Below are 26,494 nucleotides of genomic sequence, written 5' to 3'. Positions count from 1 at the left end.
TGGGAAGCCCCAACAACAGTTGGAGAGATCCGGAGTTTTCTTGGACTCGCGGGATACTACCGGAGATTTATTAAGAATTTCTCAAAGATTGCGAAGCCTATGACGGAGTTTTTAAAGAAAGATACCAAGTTCATATGGACGGAGGAATGTGAGGCTAGTTTCCAAGAGTTGAAGAAACGTTTGGTTACCTCACCAGTGTTGATTTTGCCAGACCAGACCAAAGATTATGAGGTGTATTGCGACGCTTCACGTCGAGGACTTGGAGCAGTGCTTATGCAGGAAGGGAGAGTTGTTTCATATGCCTCAAGACAACTGAAGCCTCATGAGTTAAATTATGCCACGCATGATTTGGAGTTAGCAGCCGTAGTGCATGCTTTGAAAACATGGAGGCATTTCCTCATTGGAAATCATTGTGAGGTGTACACGGATCATAAGAGTTTGAAGTACATTTTCACCCAGAAGGAGTTGAATCTCAGACAAAGGAGATGGTTGGAGCTTATCAAGGATTATGATATGAAATTGCATTATCACCCCGGAAAGGCTAATGTAGTAGCTGACGCATTAAGCCGTAAGAGCCATGTCAATATGCTAATGACGGGAGAAATACCCAAGGAGTTAGCAGAAAATCTTCATGAACTATGTGTGGAAATAGTTTCGAGAGGCTATGTAGTAGCATTGGAGATTCAGTCAACTTTGATGGATAGAATCAGGGAAGTTCAGAAAACTGACAAAGAGATTGCCGCTATAAAGGAGAAACCGAGTAAAGGAAAAGCTAAAGGATTTCGTGAGGATGAGCACGACACCCTATGGTTTAAAAACCGTGTTTATGTGCCCAATGACCCGGAGATTAGGAAGTTGATTCTGCAAGAGGCACACGATTCACCATATTCAATTCATCCAGGAAATACCAAGATGTATTTGGATTTGAAAGATATTTTCTGATGGACCGGAATGAAGAAGGATATTGCGGAGTATGTAGTAGTTTGTGATGTATGTCAGAGAGTAAAGGCAGAGCATCAGAAGCCAGCAGGATTGTTACAACCATTGCCGATACCCAAATGGAAGTGGGATAAGCTAGGCATGGATTTTATCACGGGATTGCCCAGGACTCGTTCAGGCTATGACTCGATTTGGGTTGTAGTTGATCGATTGACGAAGGTCGCTCATTTCATCCCGGTAAAGACCACTTACACCAGTGCTAAGTTGGCAAAGATATACACGACTAGGATCGTATGTCTGCATGGAGTTTCGAGGAGTATCGTATCAGATAGAGGAACCCAGTTTACCTCAAAGTTCTGGAAGCAGTTGCACGAAACTTTGGGTACCAGGCTAGAATTCAGTACAGCTTTTCATCCACAGACAGATGGACAGACCGAGAGAGTCAATCAGATTTTGGAGGATATGCTGAGAGCTTGTGCGCTAGATTATGAATCTAGTTGGGACGATAATTTGCCATATGCAGAGTTCTCTTACAACAACAGTTATCAAACCAGTTTAAAGATGGCCCCTTTCAAAGCCTTGTACGGAAGGAGGTGCAGGACACCGTTGTCATGGGACGAAGTTGGAGACCGCCAATTGTTTGGACCTGACTTGATTAAAGAGTCTGAACAGAAGGTGAAGTTGATTCGCGATAGGCTCAAGGTAGCCCAGTACAGACAAAAGAGCTATGCAGATTCTAAACGCAAGGAGACAGTTTACGAAGTCAGAGATAGAGCTTATCTTCGAGTATCTCCACTTCGGGGAACAAAGCGTTTTGGAGTTAAAGGGAAGTTAGCGCCATGATTTGTAGGACCCTATCGAGTTTTGAAACGTATGGGAGAAGTGGCCTACAAGTTGGAATTGCCTGAAGGATTGTCAGGAGTTCATGATGTGTTCCATGTTTCTCAGTTAAAGAAATGTCACACGGAGATGGCTGACATACCGTTGAGAGATACAGTGCCTTTGGAAACTATTCAGTTGGATAACGATTTGACCTACAAAGAGAAACCAATTAAGATCCTCGAATTTGCCAGTCGAGTCACTCGCAGCAAGGTTATCAAGTTTTTAAAGTTCAGTGGAGCCACCACACAGAGGATGAAGCCACCTGGGAACGAGAGGAAGATTTGCTCAAGGACCACCCTCACCTATTTTCTAGCCAACCCGAATCTCGAGGGCGAGATTCATCTTAAGGGGGGTAGGTTTGTAACATCCCAAATTTCCAATTTGGAATGTTATACATTAGATCATCTATGCATATCATATTTTATTTTGCATTTTGGTTGATCCTAGAAATTCTACGCAACTCAATGACCCACGGAGAGAGTTGGGGATTTCGTTATTTTCATATTTGAGTTTTCTCAAATTTTGAGAATAGGATCATTTGATTTTATTTATTTTATCATCAATTATTTCTACTACAAAAATATGAGAGAGGGAATAAAATGACTTTCCCAAAATAAAGAAATATTGAGGATTTAATAATAAAATCAAATAAGCTTTTATTTCGGAGTTTTTTCAGTGTTTTATTTGAATTTAGGAAAAATGTGCATTTTTCAAAATTGCATTTAGGTCCCAAATAAATGTTCACCTTGTGCAGCTTGATTTTAGAAGCCCGTGAAAATTTATTTCGGAATTTTTGGAGTCTGTTTAGTATTTCTTTTTATTTTTCTTCAGAGCGAAATTATAAAAAAATGCGCACCGACCTACGGGCCGTGTCCGACCTGGACACCGGCCCGGGCGGGCTTTATAAGCCGGGGAGAGGCCCAGCCCCAGCCCCAGCAAACCCTAGCCGCCCTGTGCCCCACGCGCCGCCGCCGCTGCCGCCGGATTTCCGCCGCCCGAGGTTCGCCATGCCTCGACTTCCGTGCCATCGGTTTTTTTAAAAAAATAGATCGGTTTTCGTCGGTTTTTCCGTCGTTTTTTTTAGATTCAGTTTTTTTTAAATAGATCGATTTTTCTGGTTTATTTAAATAGTGAGCGATCGTCCGTTCGTTCGTTCTAGCGAACGTTCGTTGTTTTTCTTTTTCTCGGATTAAATCCACGATTTTTCTGATCGTGATTCCTGATCCGATTTTCGTTCTAGTATAACTTTTCGCTCGTTCATCGGAATCAGGCGATTCAAGCGCCTGGAGTTTCGTCTCGAAACCCTTTATCCGTTTAACCAACTTAAACAAGATTTTGCTACTGTAAAATTTGCCCTAGATCCAGATTAGTAGAACGAACTTGTTTTCTTTCGCCGTTTGACTTTCGTTGCTTCGTTCGATTTGATTCTTTTTGCCAACCGGAGTTCTTAAGTTGAACCTTCTGGTTAGATCTCTTAATTTGAGTTTTACCTGTGCATTAGATGAGTACTTATTGTATGCTTGTTTGTTTGTCTGCGATAGAATACCCGGAGTGCGCCGCTTGTTACTTCGAATCTCTAGGTTTCGCGGATCATCAGCAAGGCAAGTAACACTTTGATCATACCTTTACTACTACCCAGTTTTATTGCATTAGATCAATCCTCACATGTTGCATGATTAGGATCTAACTAAATTGTGGGATGGGAAGTAGTTGAGGTAGTACCTATTATCTGTTTATTATCAAACCTTTGAGAGTTACTTCTACGTTTGCTTATTATGCCATGCTATGCTAGTAGACGTGGATTGGGTGAGTGATATCCATGACAGATGTGAGTTTTGTTAATTAATGGTTTATCTAAGGTGGCAACTTAAACACACATCTGGGTGGATTAAGGCACCTGGGTATTCCAGGATTTGCCTGTTTTCTTTTGGACCGCCACCCAGGCTCAAAGGGATCATGAGACTATTCATACTAGAAACTTCCGTGTGCGGTCACAAGCTATTATGGGCTCTAGCATAGTTAACTAACTCGTGCGAACTCTTACAGTGGTAGACTAGCAAATGTAGGGGATGTAGGTGGTACGGTCTACCCGATTGTAAGGTGCTAGCGCTTCTGAAAGACTATGTCTCGGTCATCCGTCTTCTCAAACACCTTGTAGTGCGAGAAACCAAACGGAGGCGATCGAGTCTTGTGGGGAAAAGTGCGCAAACCTCTGCAGAGTATAATAAACTAATCATGGTTAGCTGTGTCCCCGGTTATGGACATCTTGAGTATCTAGTACTTGGATTATCATGTGAATCTCAACATGTTATTCTAAATTAATTTTATTGGGTTATGTTTAATGATGATGCTTAATTGGGATTGAGAATGCTGTCAACCATTCTCAATGTTTAACAACTACCATGATAGTTAAATAAATTTATTCCTTTGAAGTAGGGAAAAATTGGCTTTATGCAAAACTGTAACCATAAAGCTTTCCACCAGCCAAATATGCATATAGTATAATTGTTTCATTCCATTACTCTCTATGTGTTACCTTGCCAGCATATTCCATGTGCTGACCCGTTTTCGGGCTACAACGTTAATGTTGCAGACTTTTCAGACGACGATTAAGGAGTTTTAGGTCGCGGTTCTATACTCAGTGATGCTGTTGGAGTTGATGGACTCACTTATCTTCCAAGCCTTCCGTTGTTATCGTTATTAGATGGCCTTAAGCCATATTTATTGTAATAAGTTCTCTTGAGACACTCAATGTAATAAGTGTGTGATTGCTACTCTGTTATAAATCCTTCGAGTACTGTGTGGTGTCAGCATTACTGATCCAGGGATGACACCGGAGCACAGAGATCAGACTGTTTGAGGTCTGGTCGCTACAAAAATAAAACCACCACCGTGCTCTAAAAGGATATAAGTGAAGCACTAGAGCAAACGACAAACTACTCCGAAAGATATAAGTGAAGATCAATGAGTAGTCGAATAATTATGCAACTATGTGAAGACTCTCTAACATTTAATAATTTCAGATCTTGGTATTTTATTCAAACAGCAAGAAAAGCAAAATAAAATGACATTCTAAGAATGGCAAACATCATGTGAAGAAGCAAAAACCTAGGATCAACCGAAACTAACCGATAGTTGTTGAAGAAGAAAGGTGGGATGCCAACCGGGGCATCCCCAAGCTTAGACGCTTGAGACTTCTTGAAATATTATCTTGGGGTGCCTTGGACATCCCCAAGCTTGAGCTTTTGTGTCTCCTTAATTCCTCTCATATCACGGTCTCCCTAAATTTCTAAAGCTTCATCCACACAAAACTCAACAAGGACTCATGAGATAAGTTAGTATAAACCATTGCAAAAACCTTATCATACTCTACTGTAGAAAATAAATAAAATTATTATTCAACATTGCATACTAAATGCCTCTGCATATTTAATAGTCCAATCCTCAAATATAATCATTAAAGAAGCAAACATATGCAAACATAACAGCAATATGCGTAAACAGGACAGTCTGTGAAGAGTGCAGCAAGATCCATACTTCCCTAGCTTCAAAAATTATGAAAGAAAATTCCCACCGTAGTAAATTTATCAGAGCTTAATATGCAAAAGGTTTCAACATTTTATCACATTCTTACTTTTCTAGGGAATTATTGCAATAGCGGTAAACTTTCTGTTTTCAAACAGCAACATGTGGACTTCTAAAATAGGCATAGTAAAGGCTATCAATGCCACTTTTATTGAAATAAAAGATGCAAAACATTGTTCTAAATAACAGCAAGAAAATATTAACAAAATAAATTGATGCTCCAAGCAAAACACATATCATGTGGCGAATAAAAATATAGCTCCAAGTAAAGTTACCGATGAACAAAGACGAAAGAGGGGATGTCTTCCGGGGCATCCCCAAGCTTAGGCTCTTGGTCATCCTTGAATATTACCTTGGGGTGCCTTGGGAATCCCAAATATTAGGCTCTTTTCACTCCTTATTCCATAGTCCATCGAATCCTTACCCAAAACTTAAAAACTTCACAACACAAAACTTAACAGAAAACTCGTAAGCTCCGTTAGTATAAGAAAATAAATCACCACTTCAAGATACTGTAATGAACTCATTCTTTATTTATATTGGTGTTAAACCTACTGTATTCCAACTTCTCTATGGTTTATAAACTATTTTACTAGCCATAGATTCATCAAAATAAGTAAACAACACATGAAAAACAGAATCTGTCAAAAACAGAACAGTCTGTAGTAATCTGGATCAAACGTATACTTCTGGAACTCATAAAATTCTCAAATAAATTTCTGGACGAGAGGAATTTATCTATTAATCATCTTAAAAAATAATTAACTAAATAGCACTTTCCAAATAAAAATGGCATCAATTCTCGTGAGCGCTAAAGTTTCTGTTTTTTTACAGCATGATCAACAAGACTTTCCCCAAGTCTTTCCAACGGTTCTACTTGGCACAAACACTAATTAAACACAAGAAACTCAATAATAACAGAGGCTAGGTAAATTATTTATTACTAAACAGGAGCAAAAATCAAGGTATAAAAATAAAATTGGGTTGCCTCCCAACAAGCGCTATCGTTTAACACACCTAGCTAGGCATGATGATTTCAATGATGCTCACATAAAGGATAAGAATTGAAACATAAAGAGAGCATCATGAAGAATATAACTAGCACATTTAAGTCTAACCCACTTCCTATGCATAGGGATTTTTTGAGCAAACAACTTATGGGAACAAGAATTAACTTGCATAGGAAGGTAAAACAAGCATAGCTTCAAAACTTTAAGCACATATAGAGGAAAATTGGTATTATTGCAATTTCTACAAGCATATATTCCTCCCTCATAATAATTTTCAGTAGCATCATGAATGAATTCAACAATATAACTATCACATAAAGCATTCTTTTCATGGTCTACAAGCATAGAAATTTTATTATTCTCCACATAAGCAAATTTCTTCTCATGAATAGTAGTGGGAGCAAGTTCAACAAAATAATTATCATGTGAGGTATAATCCAATTGAAAACTAAAATCATGATGACAAGTTTCATGGATATCATTATTCTTTATAGCATCAAAACTTGGGGGACAAAAAATATCATCTTCATCAAACATAGCTTCCCCAAGCTTGTGGCTTTGCATATCATTAGCATCATAGATATTCAAGGAATTCATACTAAAAACATTGCAATCATGCTCATCATTCAAAGATTTAGTGCCAAACATTTTATAGACTTCTTCCTCTAGCACCTTAGCAAAATTTTCCTTCCCATCATACTCACGAAAGATATTAAAAAGATAAAGCATATGAGGTAAACTCAATTCCATTTTTTATAGTTTTCTTTTATAAACTAGACTAGTGCTAAAACAAGAAACAAAAAGATTCGACCGCAAGATCTAAAGATATACCTTCAAGCACTAACCTCCCCGGCAACGGCGCCAGAAAAGAGCTTGATGTCTACTACACAACCTTCTTCTTGTAGACGTTGTTGGGCCTCCAAGTGCAGAGGTTTGTAGGACAGTAGCAAATTTCCCTCAAGTGGATGACCTAAGGTTTATCAATCTGTAGGAGGCATAAGATGGAGATGGTCTCTCTCAAGCAACCCTGCAACCAAATAACAAAGAGTCTCTTGTGTCCCCAACACACCCAATACAATGGTAAATTGTACAGGTGCACTAGTTCGGCAAAGAGATGGTGATACAAGTGGTATATGGATGATAATAGTGGTACAGGTGCACTATTTTTGTAATCTGAAAAAAATATAAAAACAACAAGGTAACTAATGATAAAAGTGAGCACAAACGGTATTGCAATGCGTTGAAACAAGGCCTAGGGATCATACTTTCGCTAGTGCAAGTTCTCTCAACAATAATAGCATAATTGGATCATATAACTATCCCTCAACATGCAACAAAGACTCACTCCAAAGTCACTAATAGCGGAGAACAAACGAAGAGATTATGGTAGGGTACAAAACCACCTCAAAGTTATTCTTTCCAATCAATCCGTTGTGCTATTCCTATAAGTGTCACAAACAGCCCTAGAGTTCGTACTAGAATAACACCTTAAGATACAAATCAACCAAAACCCTAATGTCACCTACATAGTCCAATGCCACCTCAAGTATCCGTGGGTATGATTACACGATATGCATCACACAATCTCAGATTCATCTATTCAACCAACACAAAGGACCTCAATGAGTGCCCCAAAGTTCTATCGGAGAATCACGACGAAAACGTGTGTCAACCCCTATGCATAGGTTCATGGGCGGAACCCGCAAGTTGATCACCAAAACATACATCAAGTGAATCATGTGGTATCCCATTGTCACCACAGATACGCACGGCAAGACATACATCAAGTGTTCTCAAATCTTTAAAGACTTAATCCGATAAGATAACTTCAAAGGGGAAACTCAATCCATTACAAGAGAGTAGAGGGGGAGGAGAAACATAAGATCCAACTATAATAGTAAAGCTCGCGATATATCAAGATCGTGCCAAATCAAGAACACGAGAGAGAGAGAGAGAGAGAGAGATCAAACACATAGCTACTGGTACATACCCTCAGCCCCGAGGGAGAACTACTCCCTCCTCGTCATGGAGACCACCGGGATGATGAAGATGGCCACCGGAGAGGGATTCCCCCTCCGACAGGGAGCTGAAACGGGTCTAGATTGGCTTTCGGTGGCTACGAAGGCTTCTGGCGGTGGAACTCCCGATCTATTGTGCTTCCCGGTAGTTTTAGGGTATATGGAGATATATAGGTGGAAGAAGTATGTCAGGGGGGCCACGAGGGGCCCACGAGGGTGGAGGGTGCGCCCAGAGGGGGTGGGCGCGCCCCCTGCCTCGTGGCCTCCTCATAGATCCCCTGACGTGCAATCCAAGTCTTCTGGGCTTCTTCTGATCCAAAAATAAGTTCCCTGAAGTTTCAGGTCAATTTGACTCCGTTTAGTTTTCCTTTTCTGCGATATTCTAAAACAAGGTAAAAACAGAAACTGGCACTGAGCTCTGGGTTAATAGGTTAGTCCCAAAAATGATATTAAAGTGTATAATAAAGCCCGTAAACATCCAAAACAGTAGATAATATAGCATGGAGCAATCAAAAATTCTAGATACGTTGGAGACTTATCATATCCTAAGGACTTGACAAGCATGACTTTGTCCATGTGTCGATCCTTTGTGATCGCAACCTTACCTAGACCCAATACCTAACTTTTGCCTTTGTCAGCGAAGATGATATGCTTCAGATGCGATGGTGATAAGGGAGCATCCATCAATAGATTCTTGTCACCAGTCATGTGATTTGTACATCCACTATCGAGGACCCACTCAGTGGCTTTGGGTTGATCATCCTGCAGATGAATTAGTGCAACTTACGAACTCATATACTTCATCAGTGAAGAATATGACATAAATTCATCAGATCGATTTCATCAAGCAACAGAATAGACAAAGTAGTATGAGGATGTGAGAAATGAAAGTTCATTTCTTCATGATTGGCCTACGTCCTTTCAGGCATATTCAGGTCTCCAGCAAATTCTTCAGACGATTACGTACGTCTGGAGACCTGACCTTGTAGAAGAGATTAGTTCTTTTTCTTCATCACCCACATCTGAAGGGGTGGCAAAGAGTTCATCACTCTGCGAGCTCCATACGAGAAAGGTGGCATAGAAGCCAGTCCATTTCGTTTCACATAAGAGGGGTTAGGATAAGCATATGAATAAGTAGAGAAATTGTTCGAGGACTTATGAACATAATGATTAGAAGAATAATGCTCATATTCATAGCCCTTAGCTCTTCCCTGCGAAACAGAGTTGTTAGCATGATGATATTCATATGAGGACTTTGATCCTTTTGAGGAATTTGGTCCATATGAAGAATTTGATCTGGGGTTCCTATTCTTCACAGGTGGTGTCCTGAGGACATTCACCTGAAGACTTTCAAGGCACCTTTTGGGAACCCAGATTTTCTTCATAGGAGGACCGTTCCTGCAGTTAGTGCCAACATATTTAGCAAATATTTCACCATTCTGATTTTTGAACAGTTTATAGTTGGAGTCAAATGACTCATCATCAGAACGAGGAGATTCACATGCAAAGCCAGATAAGTTAGATGGATCAACTCGAGGTCCCTTTGCAGCAACCCATGAGGTTTTGGGGTACTACTCAGGCTTCCAATATGTACCATCAGCATTGAATTTCCTCTCAAAGGCAATACCCTCTTTCCTAGGGTTCCTGTTGAGGATCTGCTTTTTAAGCACATCACAAAGAGTATGATGCTCTTTGAGGCTTTTGCACATGCCTGTCATGTACAATTCCTTCAGCCCTGCATCGTTAGTGATACTAGCAGTGTCCTCAGATGAGGAATTAGTGATAGCAGAGGCATGTGAAGAATTTAAAACATTAGCAGCATTTGAACATTCAGGTGAAGAATTAGCAGATTCACGTTCAATGCACTTCAAGCATGGAGGAACAAATTCTTCCCGAGAAGCGCTGATTTGTTGAGCAAGTAATGAATCACGCTCCTTCTGAAGATCTTCATAACTCACTCTTAGCTTCTCAAGGTCTTGATTTCTTTGAAGAAATTCATAAGAAAGCTTCTCATGATCAGATAAGAGAGTGTTATGATGATCTTGAAGGGTGTCATACTTAGTATGAAGTCTCTGAAGACTTTCAGCCAAAGCTTTTGACTAATCCATTTCTTCACCCAACATATCATCGCTCTTATTTAGCATGTATTGAACTTTTTCCAAAGCTCTTTATTGTTTAGTGGAAAGGGAAGCAAGTTTGACATAGCTGGGTCCAAATTCATCACCAGATTCATCATCACTAGACTCAGATAGGTAGCATTCGGTTACCTTAGCATCTTTCTCCATAAGGCATGATGCAGAAGATGATGATTCTGGTTCGAATGTCATTGCTTTGAGAGATTCTTTAAAGTCCTCAAACCAAGGATCATGACAGGTTCAATGACCTTCATAGACCTCAGAGAGACGGTCCCAGATAAGCTTCGCATGATCGAGATGCATGATATTCCTGAACTGATTTTGAGACAGACAGGAGCAGATGACGTCCTTCGCCGTGAGGTTGAGAAGAGTGTACTTGCGAATGTCATCAGCTTCCGCCATCTTGCACAGATCGGTCAGACCAATCTCAGCGACGGTCCACAACTCGCTGTTCATCGCCATGAGGCGCTTCTTCATCATGGCCTTCCACTTGGGATACTCGTGACCGTCAAAGATGGGGCATGTCACTTTCTTCATACCTGCAGTCGACATAACTAAAACTCCAGACGGTTAAACCAAAATCACACAGAACAAGGGAATACCTTGCTCTGATACCAATTGAAAGTGCGTTATATCGACTAGAGGGGGGTGAATAGGCGATTTTTATGAATTCTTCACTGAGGACTTTGTAGGTGAGGAAATTCCTTAGCGAAGAACTACTAGCAGCGGAATAAGTACTCAAAAGGAAACATAACAGAACACAAGCATAGTCATTATGATGAAATGAAGATAAGCACAGAGTACCGAAAGCGTAAGCACAGGATAACACAGGATGAAGACAAACTGACTGAAGAAATTGAACTGAGGAAATTGAGAAAGTCTTCAGTCAAAGTCTTCAGACACAGATACGAACAAGCACTCAACACAGTTATGAGGAAATGAAAGAGTTGAGGAAATAGAACCAGTGAGTTTGGTGAAGACAATGATTTGGTAGACCAGTTCCAACTGCTGTGACAGTTGTACATCTGGTTAGGGCGGCTAGGTATTTAAACCTGAGGACACACAGTCTCGGACACCCAGTTCTGAACACGCAGTACAGAACACTCAGTCCTCACCGTATTCCCCTTGAGCTAAGGTCACACAGACCTCGCGCCAATCACTCGTGGTAAGTCTTCAGGCGGCTTCCGAACCTTCACAAACTTGGTCACTCGGCGATCCACAATTCCTCTTGGATGCTCTAGACCTTGACGCCTAACCGTCTGGAAGAAGCACAGTCTTCAAAGATAACAAGCGTCAGATCCACGCAGGATCAATCTCTTCAGTGATGCTCAATCACTTGGGGTTTGTAGGTGTTGGGTTTGGGTTTTTCTCACTTGATGATTTTCGCTCAAAGTCCTCGAAGGATGGGATGCTCTCAAATGACAAGTGTCAGTTTCTCTCGGAGCAGCCAACCAGCTAGTGGTTGTAGGGGGCGGCTATTTATAGCCTAGGAAGCAGCCCGACATGATAAAACATAAATGCCCTTCAATGATATGACCGTTAGGTGGGTAGATATCTTGGGACAGCTGGCGCATAACACAGCAACGGTCGGAATTTTGAGTATCAAATTCCTCAAGGCTATCATGTTCCTCACTATGTAGGCAATCCGCACTGGCGAATTCCTAACTCCTCAGTCAGAGCAAATTCCTCAGAGACCAGAAGAACTTCGTCTCTGTCACTGAAGAATATGACTGAACTGTATGAGATTTCCAATGGCTTCACTCGAAGGGATTGGTAGGTGTAGGATTTTGAGTTGAGCATCACTTGAAAATTTTTCCTTAGTATTTCCTCGACCCCCTTTAACAGTACGGTGTTTCCTATGACTCAAGAAAGAGAAAATGAAACTACTAAAACAGAAGTCTTCATGCTTCATGTTCCTCGAATGTATACCAAGTCTTCAGGATTGCACCAATTTCTTCACTTTCAAAGTCTTCAGAAAGTCTTCAGAAATCTAAAGTCTTCAGTCGAAGAACCTCATTTTTAGGGGTCGACTTTCTCTGAAAATATCAAACTCCTCATAGACTTATATACCTGTGTACACTCAAAAACACATTAGTCCCTTAACCTATAAGTCTTCAATACACCAAAATCACTAAGGGGCACTAGATGCACTTACAGCAACCTCCAAAGAGATCAAGTATGGGTGCAAAGAACAATACCAGAACTCATGTAAGGCAGGCTCCCTCGACGGGCGCCACTACGGCAATGAGTCTTCTTTGTTGGAATTGTTGTGGGGTAGGCTTACCTGCACCAGTTCGCTTCGTGAGCTTATACATTTTGTTGTCGAACAATCAAAAAAAGAGATCGTTAATGTTTTCATGTTTGGGACTGAAGATACATGTAGAGTCACCAGTCCAATTCCTCTTGTCGTACTATTTTCCCTGTTGCAATGGCATTGTGCCAAATGGGCCATAGCCGAATCTTAAATTTTAAAAGGATTTTAACTTTTCATAGATGCTTTAAGGATCTACCAGGACACACATTAGACAAGTGAGCATATATAAATTTTACATTAAACTTTCCACACTTAGTCCACTTCCACATAGGAGAATCATCAATCTATGAAAAGTTCACCATGTTCAACTTCTCTCTTGAAATTTTTAGCTAAAACCTCTCCAGATTCTGAATCCCTAGCCCACCTATATCTTGCCACATCCCCTCTATTCTCCAAATTCTACACCACTTGCAGAGTAAGTTGTCATTAAAGTTCTCTAGATTATGAATACCTAGCCCACCTTTTTTATCCGCATATAACAGGCCATCTAACCATGTGATACTTCTTCTTAGTTCCATTTTATTGGACAAAAATAACTTCTAATAGATTTCTCCATCCTCCCAACATTTGTTTTAGAGAATCTCTATACATGAAATGAATGGTAGATAGGCATGCTGGTCAAATAGGCTTCGATTCTTGTCACTCTGCCACAAAGGTGCTATGCTATTGATAAGATGCTATGCTATTTCTAGCGTGAGAACAACTCAGGAAAAGACACTAGAGACCTTATTTCCGGCGTTTGAGAGGGGAGTTAAGGGTGAAGTTTCACCAGGTTCCTTTGAAATATAAAACAACGTATGCGGATATTTCACGGCTAGTGGGGCGCCCACTCGTTGTTGCATTTTTCTCGAAGTTAAAAATAAACTAAAAAATCATATGTACCAGTTGTCATATCTTGTGCAAAAAATTCATCAAACAATACAATTATATGTGACCTGCAAAAAACAAATTCACAAGTGGAGGGTTTCATACGCTATCCACACATCTTTTTTTGTGTGATTCACAATATATGTGTACAAGATATACGATAATTCGCGTCCATGTTTTTCGTATTTTCCGAAAACTTGGAAATGCTGCATAAAATGTGTGGTGCGTGCTCTGTTTTGTGTTTGGGTACGGCGATAACATTCTTCGGCCACAGTTAACAGCTTTCGTCCGGTTTAGGAGTCGAGCAGAAAGGCCCCAACAAACCAAACCAACACGGCACACCAGACACCAGGCGCGACCTGCCGCTCTTTCCCACTCCCGCGTCGTCTCCTCTCATTTTGTCCCCTTTCCGTTGTCCTCGGAGCGATGAGCCGATTTGGCCGCCTCCCGCGAGCGGCCTGAGTCAAAGCAGCATCAGCGGTCCACGGCAGCGTACGCCCAACCCCAACCCCACCACCAACCAGTCCCCTCTCCGCCGGCGACGCCGCCCGCCCTCCACCTCGCCGGCGACCGCCTCGACGCCGCCGCCTCCCGGGCGTGCTCGAAGCCACCACCCCCTTCCCCCCCGCGGAGACGACACGGAGAGCGAGGTTCGCTTGCCTCCTCCACTCCTAAACCCCCTTCTGGATTCGATCCCCGCGCGCGCTAGCTAGCTCTCCGAGCCTCGGATTGCCTCGGCTCGCCTCGCTTGCTCCTGATGGTGTCCCCCGTTGATTTCGGTTCCGATTTTGCTTCCGCGGCTGAGCTCTGGCCTCGTGGAATTCCGACCCGCCTCTCTGTTCGTCGCGTGTTGCTTTCGTTCCGCCTCGCGCTGTGGTTTTGCCTGCCTGCGTGCGTGCGTGCCGTGACGGGATCGGAATTCCGGAGAGCCCTAACTTATTGTGGTCGTCGAACTTGTTGAGAGTTCAGTTGCTGTCGTTGGAATTAGGGTTTGACTGCGTCAGAATCTGCGATCGGTGCTGCAGTACTTCTATTTTAGTTCTGATGATTGCTATGGAGGAAACATTGGGTCGATTGGCTAGTGCTTCTGTGAGAGCGTCGTTCTAGAATGTTGGCGCTAGCTTCCTACTGTCGGTATATGCACGAACTAGGCCGTTCTGCTGAAACTGCTGCACGACTAGAAGTTAGAACGGACCTTCTGTAAATAGACATCCAAAGGCTAACGTGGTTTTTGTTTTCGGCTCGCTTTCCCCTTAATAAACTGGGTCGCACTATTCTGTTAAATTGAAGGCCAGCACTCCTGCTAGATATATTATAGTTCTGTCATAAACTCTGTGGTTTTCTTTGCAAAAATAATAATAATAAACTCTGTGGTTTAAATTATGCATGAGGGTTTGTAAATCTTGCCTGGTTTCATATGGATCAGATCCTAATACCTAGAAGTAGATTTGTAATATGTGAAATTGAAGTCAGTAGCCAATTATCAATTGTTGTTGCTGCCATCAATTGTGATCATCTGATGCAATTGCCATCCATTAGGATTTGAATGACTTTTTATCTGGTTTAATTTGATACATCTACATCTCACTGATTCGGTATAGATGTCCTGTCTATAAGCAGTAAATTGCAAATATGTGACCCCTTTAGAGTGAATCCTTATGAATTTCTTGCAATAATTTCAGGTTCATGAGGGGTTCGAGAATGAATCCGGACCGTAGGACACGGAGCATCATGTCAGTAGTAATTGTGATGGGTTTGTGCTGCTTCTTCTATATACTAGGCGCTTGGCAGAAAAGTGGGACAGGGAGGGGTGACAGTATAGCATTGAGGGTGACAAAGGAAACCGACTGTACAATCTTGCCAAATTTGCACTTCGAGACCCATCATAGCATGGGTGGTGTTAATCCGTTGATCATGAACAAGAAAGTGTTTAAGCCATGCCATATTAGATACAGGGACTATACTCCTTGCCAAGACCAGAACCGAGCAATGACCTTTCCTAGAGAAAATATGACCTATCGAGAGAGGCATTGTCCTGCAGAAAATGAGAAGCTGCACTGTCTTATCCCAGCACCAAAAGGCTATGTCACCCCTTTTGCTTGGCCCAAGAGCCGTGAGTATGTTCCATATGCAAATGCTCCATACAAGAGTCTGACAGTTGAAAAAGCAGTTCAGAACTGGATCCAGCACCAGGGAGATGTGTTCCATTTCCCAGGAGGCGGGACAATGTTTCCAAATGGAGCAAGCTCTTACATTGATGAACTTGCATCAGTCATTCCACTTGCTGATGGCACCATTAGGACTGCACTTGACACTGGATGTGGGGTATGTCTAATAAACCCATATTTCAATCATTTGCTCCCTTGAAGATGTGTTAGCAGTTAGCTGCTGCACACAATCTCTTTAATTGTCTTCTTAGTTGCATCATTGCTTAGCTTATGCTCTACTTCATATAGCACCAAGTCATTAGATGTTAGTTTCTTGTACATATCTTGGTTCTTGGTCCAGCTTTGTGGTATTTTCAAATATACGATTAGGTCTTATTTTTTCCTTATGGTTGTGCCGGTGCATTCTTGCCCGTAAGACGTGGGAGTAACATTTTGACCATGTGTAGGTTGCAAGCTGGGGTGCTTACCTAATGGATAGAAATATATTGACCATGTCATTTGCACCTCGAGACTCACACGAAGCTCAGGTTCAATTTGCTTTGGAGCGAGGTGTTCCTGCTGTAATTGGAGTGCTTGGGACTATGAAGCTCCCATACCCATCTAGATCTTTTGATATGGCCCATTGCTCACGCTGCTTAATCCCTTGGAAATCAAATGGTGAGTAGTGTCAACCATGCATAAATATTGAAATACTCGTGTCAATTGGATTATTTTCAAGAGCTTTACTTTTTTGCTTCCTGCAGATGGAATGTACATGATGGAAGTGGATCGGGTTCTTAGGCCTGGGGGTTATTGGATATTATCTGGCCCGCCCATCAATTGGAAGAAATATTACAAAACATGGCAAAGATCCAAACAAGATTCAGAGGAAGAACAAAATAGAATTGAGAACATTGCTGAAATGCTTTGCTGGAATAAAATATATGAGAAGGAAGATACTGTTATTTGGCAGAAAAAGGTAAATTTGAATGCATGCCATAACAAGAATGGTCGGACCAGCAAGATGTGCAACGTTCAAGATGCAGATGACATCTGGTATGTTCTCTATTTGTAGTATATACAAACACATGCTGTAAACTACTAACATGCACATCAACTTGAGTACTCAACTTCAAGGTCTGAGATTGTTATAATTTTGTTTTTATGTCCTTTGTTTTATTTAAACAGAGGCAGGAGCTCTGCCTTTTATGTTTCCTGTTCTTTCCTCATATCAGTTTTTAAATCACTTTTTTGTATACTAGGTATAAGAAAATGGAAGCATGTATAACACCTATCCCAGAGGGAGCACAGCAGCTACAGAAGTTTCCAAAGAGACTATTTGCAGTCCCTCCCAGAATTCTAGAAGGTACCCCAGGTGTTACAGAAGAAGTCTATGAAGAGGATAAGAAGTTGTGGAAGAAGCATGTTGATACATACAAGAGGGTAAACAAGTTGATAGGGAAGTCGAGATATAGGAATATCATGGACATGAATGCAGGCCTCGGAAGTTTTGCTGCAGTGCTGGATTCTCCCGGCTCCTGGGTCATGAACGTTGTGCCTACAATATCAGAGAGGAACACTCTTGGCATCATCTATGAGCGGGGTCTTATTGGCATATACCATGATTGGTGAGTCTGGACTCTGGAAGTCCCCTGTGTTGTGGTATCAATTGGCAAATAATATGTTGATGTGTTGAAACCATTCCTGAATTACCATTACTTTGTGCTATTATCAGGTGCGAAGCCTTCTCTACGTACCCTAGGACATATGACCTGATACATGCCAGCGGCGTCTTCAGTTTGTATCAGAACAAGTAGGTGATCTCTTCTCTCCTGGTGATACAGTTATATGTACACTACATGGGAAATCCATGACCTCTTCTTATATGGACTTGGTGCACTTGTTAGGTGTGACCTGGAAGACATTCTTCTTGAGATGGATAGGATCTTGCGTCCAGAGGGCACTGTCATACTGCGGGACAATGTCGAGGTGCTGAACAAGGTCAGGAGGACGGTGACGGGAATGCGATGGAAGTCCAAGCTACTTGATCACGAAGATGGCCCTCTCGTGCCTGAGAAACTTCTGATTGCTGTAAAAACGTACTGGGTTGGCAGAGAAGAAGGAAGCAGTTCATAGACTCTCTTGCCCTGCGTCAAGATTTTGGACTTCTGATTGCTGTTGGGTGCCGCGTTGGGAAACAGTTCATAGATTCTATCCCCGCATCATGATTTTGGACTTCTGGTTGATGTTAAAGAGCAGCGAAAAAGCAACAGTTCATAGATTCTTGATCCCTGTGCATCAATTAATAGAGCTTGTTCATAGATACAGATCTCTGTTGAGATGGTATAGTTGACAAACATTCATATGTGCATGTCGATAAAGAAAATATTAATTGATGAATTTTCCAATACGTTTTCATAGGCAGTTATCCAATATTGTGCTTAGATTACATTTCATATATCTTGTGGAATGAGCATTGGCAGTACCCCTTAATGGACTGGAATGCAAGCTGTTTATTTTGGTTCAAAACCAAACAATATTTTTACATTTACAGTCACGTAAAAGTCCATGAGCCTTCTCCAAACTTTTGTTTCTCGACCATGTTTACAACGTGGAGGAGGTGCACTCTGGTTACTTCAGCTATGGCGCAGATTCGGCGTCCACCACACGCCACATAATCAAGCGCGTGATCTGATTTTTTACATTAAGTGCAGCTGTATTATGTTTTATTGATTAATATGATGAATGTGGAGCATATTTTTTATTGGATTGATAAAAGAAGCTACCGAAGCATATTGAAAACCGAACGAAATTGCAGCACTGGCTAAAAGAAGACAAGGGAATCGGGGATTGGAGACTTGGATGCGATCAGAGCCTGTCGGGATGTATGCGTGTCCTCACTTTGTGACATCAGGGGATTGACAGACTATCATACATAACATCATCACCTCGCATCGAAACCAATCCACCGTCAAAAACAAATCCAGCATATCAAAATTTGGAAGAATAAACATCCAGAAAACAACGAAAAACCGGGATCACAGGGGGCTCAGAACTTCTTAGAGGGTTGTGTTACCGACATCGGCGCATCGCCTCCGGCACAGGTTTCGTTCCTCATTGCCGGCGACCACTTATCAACAACCAACAGGTGAAAAACTCACGAAACTTGTTGAGAATCAAGCGATTTGTATTTCAAATCAAAAGCTAGCAACAAAAGCAAGCGAAGAACAGCTTACGGAAAGGAAAAGTTGCATCAAAAATCAGATACCAATGGACCAGGAGGGAGAAGGGAGAGATGCGTTCTTCCTTCAAGACGGCTGCTGTAGGAAAGAATCCTGTGCCCTTCATTTTATAGAGGAAGGGGTGGGGGAATGGGAAACCCTAAAGAGATCCTGGTATGCTATTGGGCTTCCGATTAGCCGAGAGCCCAGGCCCAGAATTAATAATGAAACAATGAGCCGAGAGGCCCGACTAGTTAGTGGGCCTGCATTTTTCTGAAGAAAAAAACGTTAGCGGGCCTGCACTGCCGAGATGGCTGCCTTTGATTTCCTGCCAGCCTTATTTTTTTTATGAGATTTGAACGATGTAAGCTTATTCAGTTCTCAATAAAACGCGCCAGAAGGCTTTCCTGTAAAAAAAAAGTGTTCTTCTGCTAAAAAAAAATCAACCAAGAGCGTTTCAGTTCATGTATTCAAAAACAAAAAATGTTTTCTTGTGGAAATTCAGCATGGCAGAAGCTCGTTTGGGGACACGGCCTTTTTGTTTTGAGTGTTGGTAATCAAAAAATGAGGCACACTAGTTGACTAAAGCTTCTTCCTCTTCAGATTTTGGTCGTCGCTTGTGGCTCGACATTCCCCCCTTTTTTTCAAGGTTGGCACTAGGCGCCATCCGGCTATAGCGAGTGAAATATCAGTCGCCTTGATAGTCATTTGATTGACTTGCGTTTGGCCATTCGATCGACTCGCCGTCCCTCTCCTTCTCCGCACACTCAGAACCTCGACCCTCAAGCCATGCTTTTCCCAGCGCCTTGTAGCAATGCCTTGCGACCTATAGCCCTGGTGGCGAGCTGAGGCCGACCTTGCAAAGTACATGATCTGCAGCACCGGCGGCGCCATCTTTGCACTCTCCACCCACTTCCCTTGCAATATCGTCTCGTGCGTCGTCTGCTCGCCTCACCAAATCACCAGCGAGTGTTGTAGCATCACCTTACAACATCCGTGATTGCCGTATCAGCGACGCCGCCAGCCCATTGTTCTATGGGTCGCAGCATCAGCGGTTGCCACCCTTGCTCCCCCGTGGCATTGCAGCACCAGTGTCCAACCTCGCCAGGTCTCATTCGCTAAGTGTGGTCCGCCACCGCATCGCCAACCGCTCTAGTCGCATCGACGTTGCCGCACATTGCATTATAATTTTTGTTGCAAACGCGCCTTTCGCGGCATCGGCTCGGCAACAACGCACGACTCGTGTCAAAATCTAAGGTCCTCGCAGCATGGCAGCACCCTTGGAACATCGCTTCGTAGTCTCGATGCCACCCGTCACAATATCCCCTCAAAGCAGTGTCGACGACCGTCGCAGCATCGCCTCACAACACCGGTCAGTTGCCAAGCAACATCATGTGCTTCCGCCAGCGAATGGCTATTTGTGACACATAGTGTCTGCTGCAGCATCCCGGTGTCACCCTTATAACGGTGTTGATGGTGAAAGCATTGCGGCATGGTAATGTCTCATTGTCGTTGCAACATTAGCGGCCTGCCCGCAGGGTTGTGTGGCAATGTGCCTTTGGCTCCCTCAACCTAGTGGTTTGTCCACTACCTGGTGAGCTCGAGCTTAGACGATATGTTCTCCGTGTCGTCGTCATTTAGGAGTTGGTGCCAGTGTTTGTATGAACAAAGGTCATCCGAACATTTTTTGTCTAACGGACGGCATGGCTAACATTGATGAGGGGGTTGTGGGCTTTCGTCTTCAAAGACATCCAATCTGACAAGGGTGTTCACTTTTCTTGTGCAATGTCATTGGATCCGCTTCACAACAAGCACCGAGGGGCGCCCCAACCGATGTTCCTTCATCTTTCATCATGGGCCTGCCTCTCATGGTGGCTTACTATTGTGGTTTTTGTTGGGCTAAACGAAGTGTGATTAAAAGGTTCCTACCGCATAGATTAATCGATGAGCATGCTTAGGAGATACTCACGGGATTGCCACTAGACATGTAGTCCTCGCAGCTAAAGAAGAGTCAGAGTAGCTGTAACGCCCGAATATTTATGGTACAGTAATCCTATGCTAATGATGCCACGTCATCGTGTTTACTGTTGTTAACCTCGCGATGGTTCAAACACGTTCGAATTCTAAGTTCGAAATTAAGTCAAACAGCAAAAGTAGATAAAAGAAAAGGAGAAAGCAAACTAACAAAAAAACAAAAGAAGACCCCCTCACCCAACTGGGCCAATCAGCCCATCCCGCCAGCCCACACCCGCTGCCCCCTGGCCTATTAGGCCACTCCCACCCGAACCCTAGCCTGGATCCACCCCACTCCCCCACACTTCCCTCGCTCCTCTGCCCACCCCCACGTCCTGATCCAGATCGAGGGGCGGCGACCCCGGCGACCGCGCCGTCCCACTCCTTGACGCCGACGCCCGTCCTCGGCGCCGCCTCACCATCGTCACCTCGCCCCGTTGCTACCTATTGAGCATCCGTCGGTTTTCCCTTGAAGAGGAAAGGATGATGCGGCAAAGTAGCGTAAGTATTTCCCTCAGTTTTTGAGAACCAAGGTATCAATCCAGTAGGAGACAACGCACAAGTCACCTAGTACATGCACAAACAATCAAGAACCTTGCAACCAACGCGATAAAGAGGTTGTCAATCCCTTCATGGTCACTTGCGAAAAGTGAGATCTGATAAAGATAGTAAAGTAAATATTTTTGGTATTTTTGTTGTATAGATTGGAAAGTAAAGATTGCAAAATAGTAAACGAGATGCGATGTAAATAAAAGAGATGCAATATAATAAAAATAGACCTGAGGGCCATAGGTTTCACTACTGGCTTCTCTCAAGATAGTGTGCATTACGGTGGGTGAACAAATTACCATCGAGCAATTGATAAAAAAGTGCATACTTATGAGAATATCTAGGCAATCATCATGAATATAGGAATCACGTCAGTGTCAAGTAGATCGAAACGATTCTGCATCTACTACTATTACTCCACACATCGACCGCTATCCAGCGTGTATCTAGAGTATTAAGTCCATAAGAACAAAGTAACGCTTTAAGCAAGATGACATGATGTAGAGGGATAAACTCAAGCAATATGATATAAACCCCATCTTTTTATCCTCGGTGGCAACAATACAATACGTGCCTTGCTGCCCCTATTGTCACTGGAAAAGGACACCGCAAGATTGAACCCAAAGCTAAGCACTTCTCCCATTGCAAGAAAGATCAATCTAGTAGGCCAAACTAAACCGATAATTCGAAGAGACTTGTAAAGATATCAAATCATGCATATAAGAATTCAGAGAAGATACAAATAATATTCATAGTTAATCTTGTTCATAAACCCACAATTCATCGGATCTCGGCAAACACACCACAAAAGAGTATTACATCGAATAGATCTCCAAGAACATCGAGGGGAACTTTGTATTGAGAATCAAAGAGAGAGGAGAATCCATCTAGCTAATAACTATGGACCCGAGGTCTGTGGTAAACTACTCACGCTTCATCGGAGAGGTAATGGTGTTGATGTAGAAGCCCTCCGTGATCGATTTCCCCTCCGACAGATCGTCGGAAAAGGCCCCAAGATGGGATCTCACGGGTACAGAAGGTTGCGGCGGTGGAAAAGTGGTTTCGCGGCTCACTGCGATGTTTCTAGGGTATAAGAGTATATATAGGCGAAAGAAGTACGTCGGTGGAGCTATGAGGGGCCCACGAGGGTGGGGGGCGCGCCCTCCTACCTTGTGGCCTCCTCGTGGAGTTTCAGACTTCGACTCCAAGTCTTCTGGATTGCTTTCGGTCCAAGAAAGATCATCCCGGAGGTTTCATTCCGTTTAGACTCCGTTTGGTATTCCTTTTTTGCGAAACTCTAAAATAGGCAAAAAAAAAGAAACTGGCACTGGGCCTCCGGTTAATAGGTTAGTCCCAAAAATAATATAAAAGAGCATATAAAAGCCCATTAAACATCCAAAACAGATAATATAATAGCATGGAGCAATCAAAAATTATAGATATGTTGGAGACGTATCAATAACTAATAGATTTTTGCAATAAGTATGCGAGTTCTTTATGACCAAAGTTGAGTCCATGGATTATACGCACTCTCACCATTCCACCATTGCTAGCCTCTTTAGTACCGCGCAACTTTCGCCGGTACCAGAAATCGTTTTAGAAGTGGGGGAGAGGAAAACGAGAGGCGAATGGCAAATAATGTAATGCAAGGGAGAAGAGTTTATGGTGGGTACTTGGTATGTCTTGACTTGGCGTAGATCTCCGCGGCAACGACGCCAGAAATCCTTCTTGCCACCTCTTGAGCATGCGTTGGTTTTCCCTTGAAGAGGAAAGGGTGATGCAGCAAAGTAGCGTAAGTATTTCCCTCAGTTTTTGAGAACCAAGGTATCAGTCCAGTAGGAGACAACGCACAAGTCACCTAGTACCTGCACAAACAATTAAGAACCTTGCAACCAACGCGATAAAGGGGTTGTCAATCCCTTCACGGTCACTCGCAAAAGTGAGATCTCATAAAGATAGTAAAGTAAATATTTTTGGTATTTTTGTTGTATAGATTGGAAAGTAAAGATTGCAAAATAGTAAATGAGATGTGATGTAAATAAAAAAGATGCAATATAATAAGAAAGAGACCCGGGGGCCATAGGTTTCACTAGTGGCTTCTCTCAAGATGGCATGTATTTACGGTGGGTGAACAAATTACTGCCAAGCAATTGATAGAAAAGCGCATAGTTATGAAGATATCTAAAGCAATGATCATGAATATAGGCATCATGTCCATGTCAAGTAGATCGAAATGATTCTGCATCTACTACTATTACTCCACACATCGACCGCTATCCAGCATGCATCTAGAGTATTAAGTTCATAAGAACAGAGTAACGCATTAAGCAAGATGACATGATGTAGAGGGATAAACTCAAGCAATATGATATAAACCCCATCTTTTTATCCTCGATGGCAAAAGTACAATACGTGCCTTGCTGCCCCTACTGTCACTGGGAAAGGACACCGCAAGATTGAACCCAAAGCTAAGCACTTCTACCATTGCAAGAAAGATCAATCTAGTAGACCAAACTAAAGCGATAATTCAAAGAGACTTGCAAAGATATCTAATCATGCATATAAGAATTCAGAGAAGAACCAAATAATATTCATAGATAATCTTGTTTATAAATCCACAATTCATCGGATCTCAACAAGCACATCGCAAAAGAGTGTTACATCGAATAGATCTCCAAGAACATCGAGGAGAACTTTGTATTGAGAATCAAAGAGAGAGAAGAAGCCATGTAGCTAATAACGATGGACCCGAAGGTCTATGGTAAACTACTCATGCTTCATTGGAGAGGCAATGGTGTTGATGTAGAAGCCCTCCGTGATCGATTCCCCCATCGACAGATCGCCGGAAAAGGCCCCAAGATGGGATCTCACGGGTACAAAAGGTTCCAGCGGCGGAAAAGTGGTTTCATGGCTCTTTGCGATGTTTCTAGGGTATAAGAGTATATATAGGCGAAAGAAGTACGTCGGTGGAGCTACGAGGGGCCCACGAGGGTGGGGCGCGCCATCCTGCCTCGTGGCCGCCTCGTGGAGTTTCCAGACTTCGACTCCAAGTCTTATGGATTGCTTTCGGTGCAAGAAAGATCATCGCGAAGGTTTCCTTCCGTTTGGTATTCCTTTTCTGCCAAACTCTAAAATAGGCAAAAAACAGAAACTAGCACCGGGCCTCTGATAACCCACAACTATAGGGGATTGCAACAGTTTTTGAGGGTAGAGTATTCATCCCAAATTTATTGATTCGACACAAGGGGAGCCAAAGAATATTCTCAAGTATTAGTAGTTGAGTTTTCAATTCAACTGCACCTGAAAGACTTAATATCTGCAGCAAAGTATTTAGTAGCAAAGTAATATGATAGTAGCGGTAACAGTGGCAAAGGTAATAGTATTGATTTTGTAGTGATTGTAACAGTAGCAACGGAAAAGTAAATGAGCAAAGATCAATATGTGAAAAGCTCGTAGGCGATGGATTAGTGATGGATAACTATGTCGGATGTGATTCCTCATGCAATAGTTATAACATAGTGTGACACAGAACTAGCTCAGGTTCATCAATGTAATGTAGGCATGTATTCTAAATATAGTCATACATGCTTATGGAAAAGAACTTGCATGGCATCTTCTGTCCTACCCTCCCGTGGCAGCGGGGTCCTATTGGAAGCTAAGGGATATTAAGGCCTCCTTTTAATAGAGTACCGGACCAAAGCATTAACACTTAGTGAATACATGAACTCCTCAAACTACGGTCATCGCCAGGAGTGGTCCCGATTATTGTCACTTCGGGGTTACCGGATCATAACACATAGTAGGTGACTATTGACTTGCAAGATAGGATGAAGAACTCACATATATTCATGAAAACATAATAGGTTCAGATCTGAAATCATGGAACTCGGGCCCTAGTGACAAGCATTAAGCATAGCAAAGTCATAGCAACATCAATCTCAGAATATAATGGATACTAGGGATCAAACCCTAACAAAACTAACTCGATTACAAGATAAATCTCATCCAACCCATCACCGTCCAGCAAGCCTATGATGGAATTACTCACGCACGGCGTTGAGCATCATGAAATTGGTGATGGAGGTGTTGGGGAACGTAGCAGAAATTCAAAATTTTCTACGCATCACCAAGATCAATCTATGGAGTAATCTAGCAACGAGGGAAGGAGAGTGCATCTACATACCCTTGTAGATCGCTAAGCGGAAGCGTTCAAGTGAACGGGGTTGATGGAGTCGTACTCGTCGTGATCCAAATCACCGATGATCCTAGTGCCGAACGGACGGCACCTCCGTGTTCAACACACGTACAGCCCGGTGACGTCTCCTATGCCTTGATCCAGCAAGGGGAGAAGGAGAGGTTGGGGAAGACTCCATCCAGCAGCAGCACGACGGCATGGTGGTGGTGGAGGAGCGCGGGACTCCAGCAGGGCTTCACCAAGCACTACGAGAGACGAGGAGGTAGAGAGGTAGGGCTGCGCCAAGAGGGAGAGGATCTCATCTGTGTTGCAGCCCTCAATACCTCAAATATATATAGGGGAAGGGGAGGGGCCGCGCCCCCACCTAGGGTTCCCTCCCTAGGGGTGGCGGCAGCCCCAGATCCCATCTGTGTGGCGGCCACAAGGGGGAGAGGGGGAGGCGCACCTGGGGTGGGCCTTAGGGCCCATCTGCCCTAGGGTTTGCCCCCTTCCCCTCTTGGAGGTGCCTTGGGCCTTGGTGGGAGGCGCCCCAGCCCACCTAGGGGCTGGTCCCTTCCCACTATTGGCCCATGTAGGCCTCCGGGGCTGGTGGCCCCACCTGGTGGACCCCCGGACCCCT

At 42.9% G+C, this 26,494-nt stretch overlaps 1 protein-coding gene and 2 non-coding genes across 3 annotated transcripts; 1 reads left to right on the top strand and 2 right to left on the bottom strand.

Annotated features, from left to right (window-relative positions):
* Positions 1-14,111: 14,111 nt before the first annotated feature.
* On the top strand, positions 14,112-18,330 carry LOC119275304 (probable methyltransferase PMT2). Its single transcript, XM_037556129.1, has 7 exons — positions 14,112-14,400; positions 15,433-16,075; positions 16,365-16,575; positions 16,662-16,953; positions 17,160-17,525; positions 17,633-17,710; positions 17,805-18,330. The coding sequence occupies exons 2-7, from the start codon at positions 15,437-15,439 to the stop codon at positions 18,031-18,033; spliced, it is 1,815 nt and encodes a 604-aa protein (XP_037412026.1). The 5' UTR covers positions 14,112-14,400; positions 15,433-15,436; the 3' UTR covers positions 18,034-18,330.
* Positions 18,331-18,761: 431 nt separating this feature from the next.
* On the bottom strand, positions 18,762-18,850 carry LOC119297043. Its single transcript, XR_005145498.1, has one exon. It is a non-coding gene; the product is annotated as a small nucleolar RNA snoR14 (small nucleolar RNA).
* Positions 18,851-18,942: 92 nt separating this feature from the next.
* LOC119296789 lies at positions 18,943-19,020 on the bottom strand. The gene has a single exon (XR_005145386.1). It is a non-coding gene; the product is annotated as a small nucleolar RNA U61 (small nucleolar RNA).
* Between the last annotated feature and the right edge of the window lie 7,474 nt (positions 19,021-26,494).

The sequence above is a fragment of the Triticum dicoccoides genome, chromosome 1A (genome assembly GCF_002162155.2).
Source record: "Triticum dicoccoides isolate Atlit2015 ecotype Zavitan chromosome 1A, WEW_v2.0, whole genome shotgun sequence".
NCBI classification, from domain to species: domain Eukaryota; kingdom Viridiplantae; phylum Streptophyta; class Magnoliopsida; order Poales; family Poaceae; genus Triticum; species Triticum dicoccoides.
The sequence above is the reverse complement of the archived record's forward strand: the minus strand, read 5'-3'. Positions and strand labels throughout refer to the sequence as shown.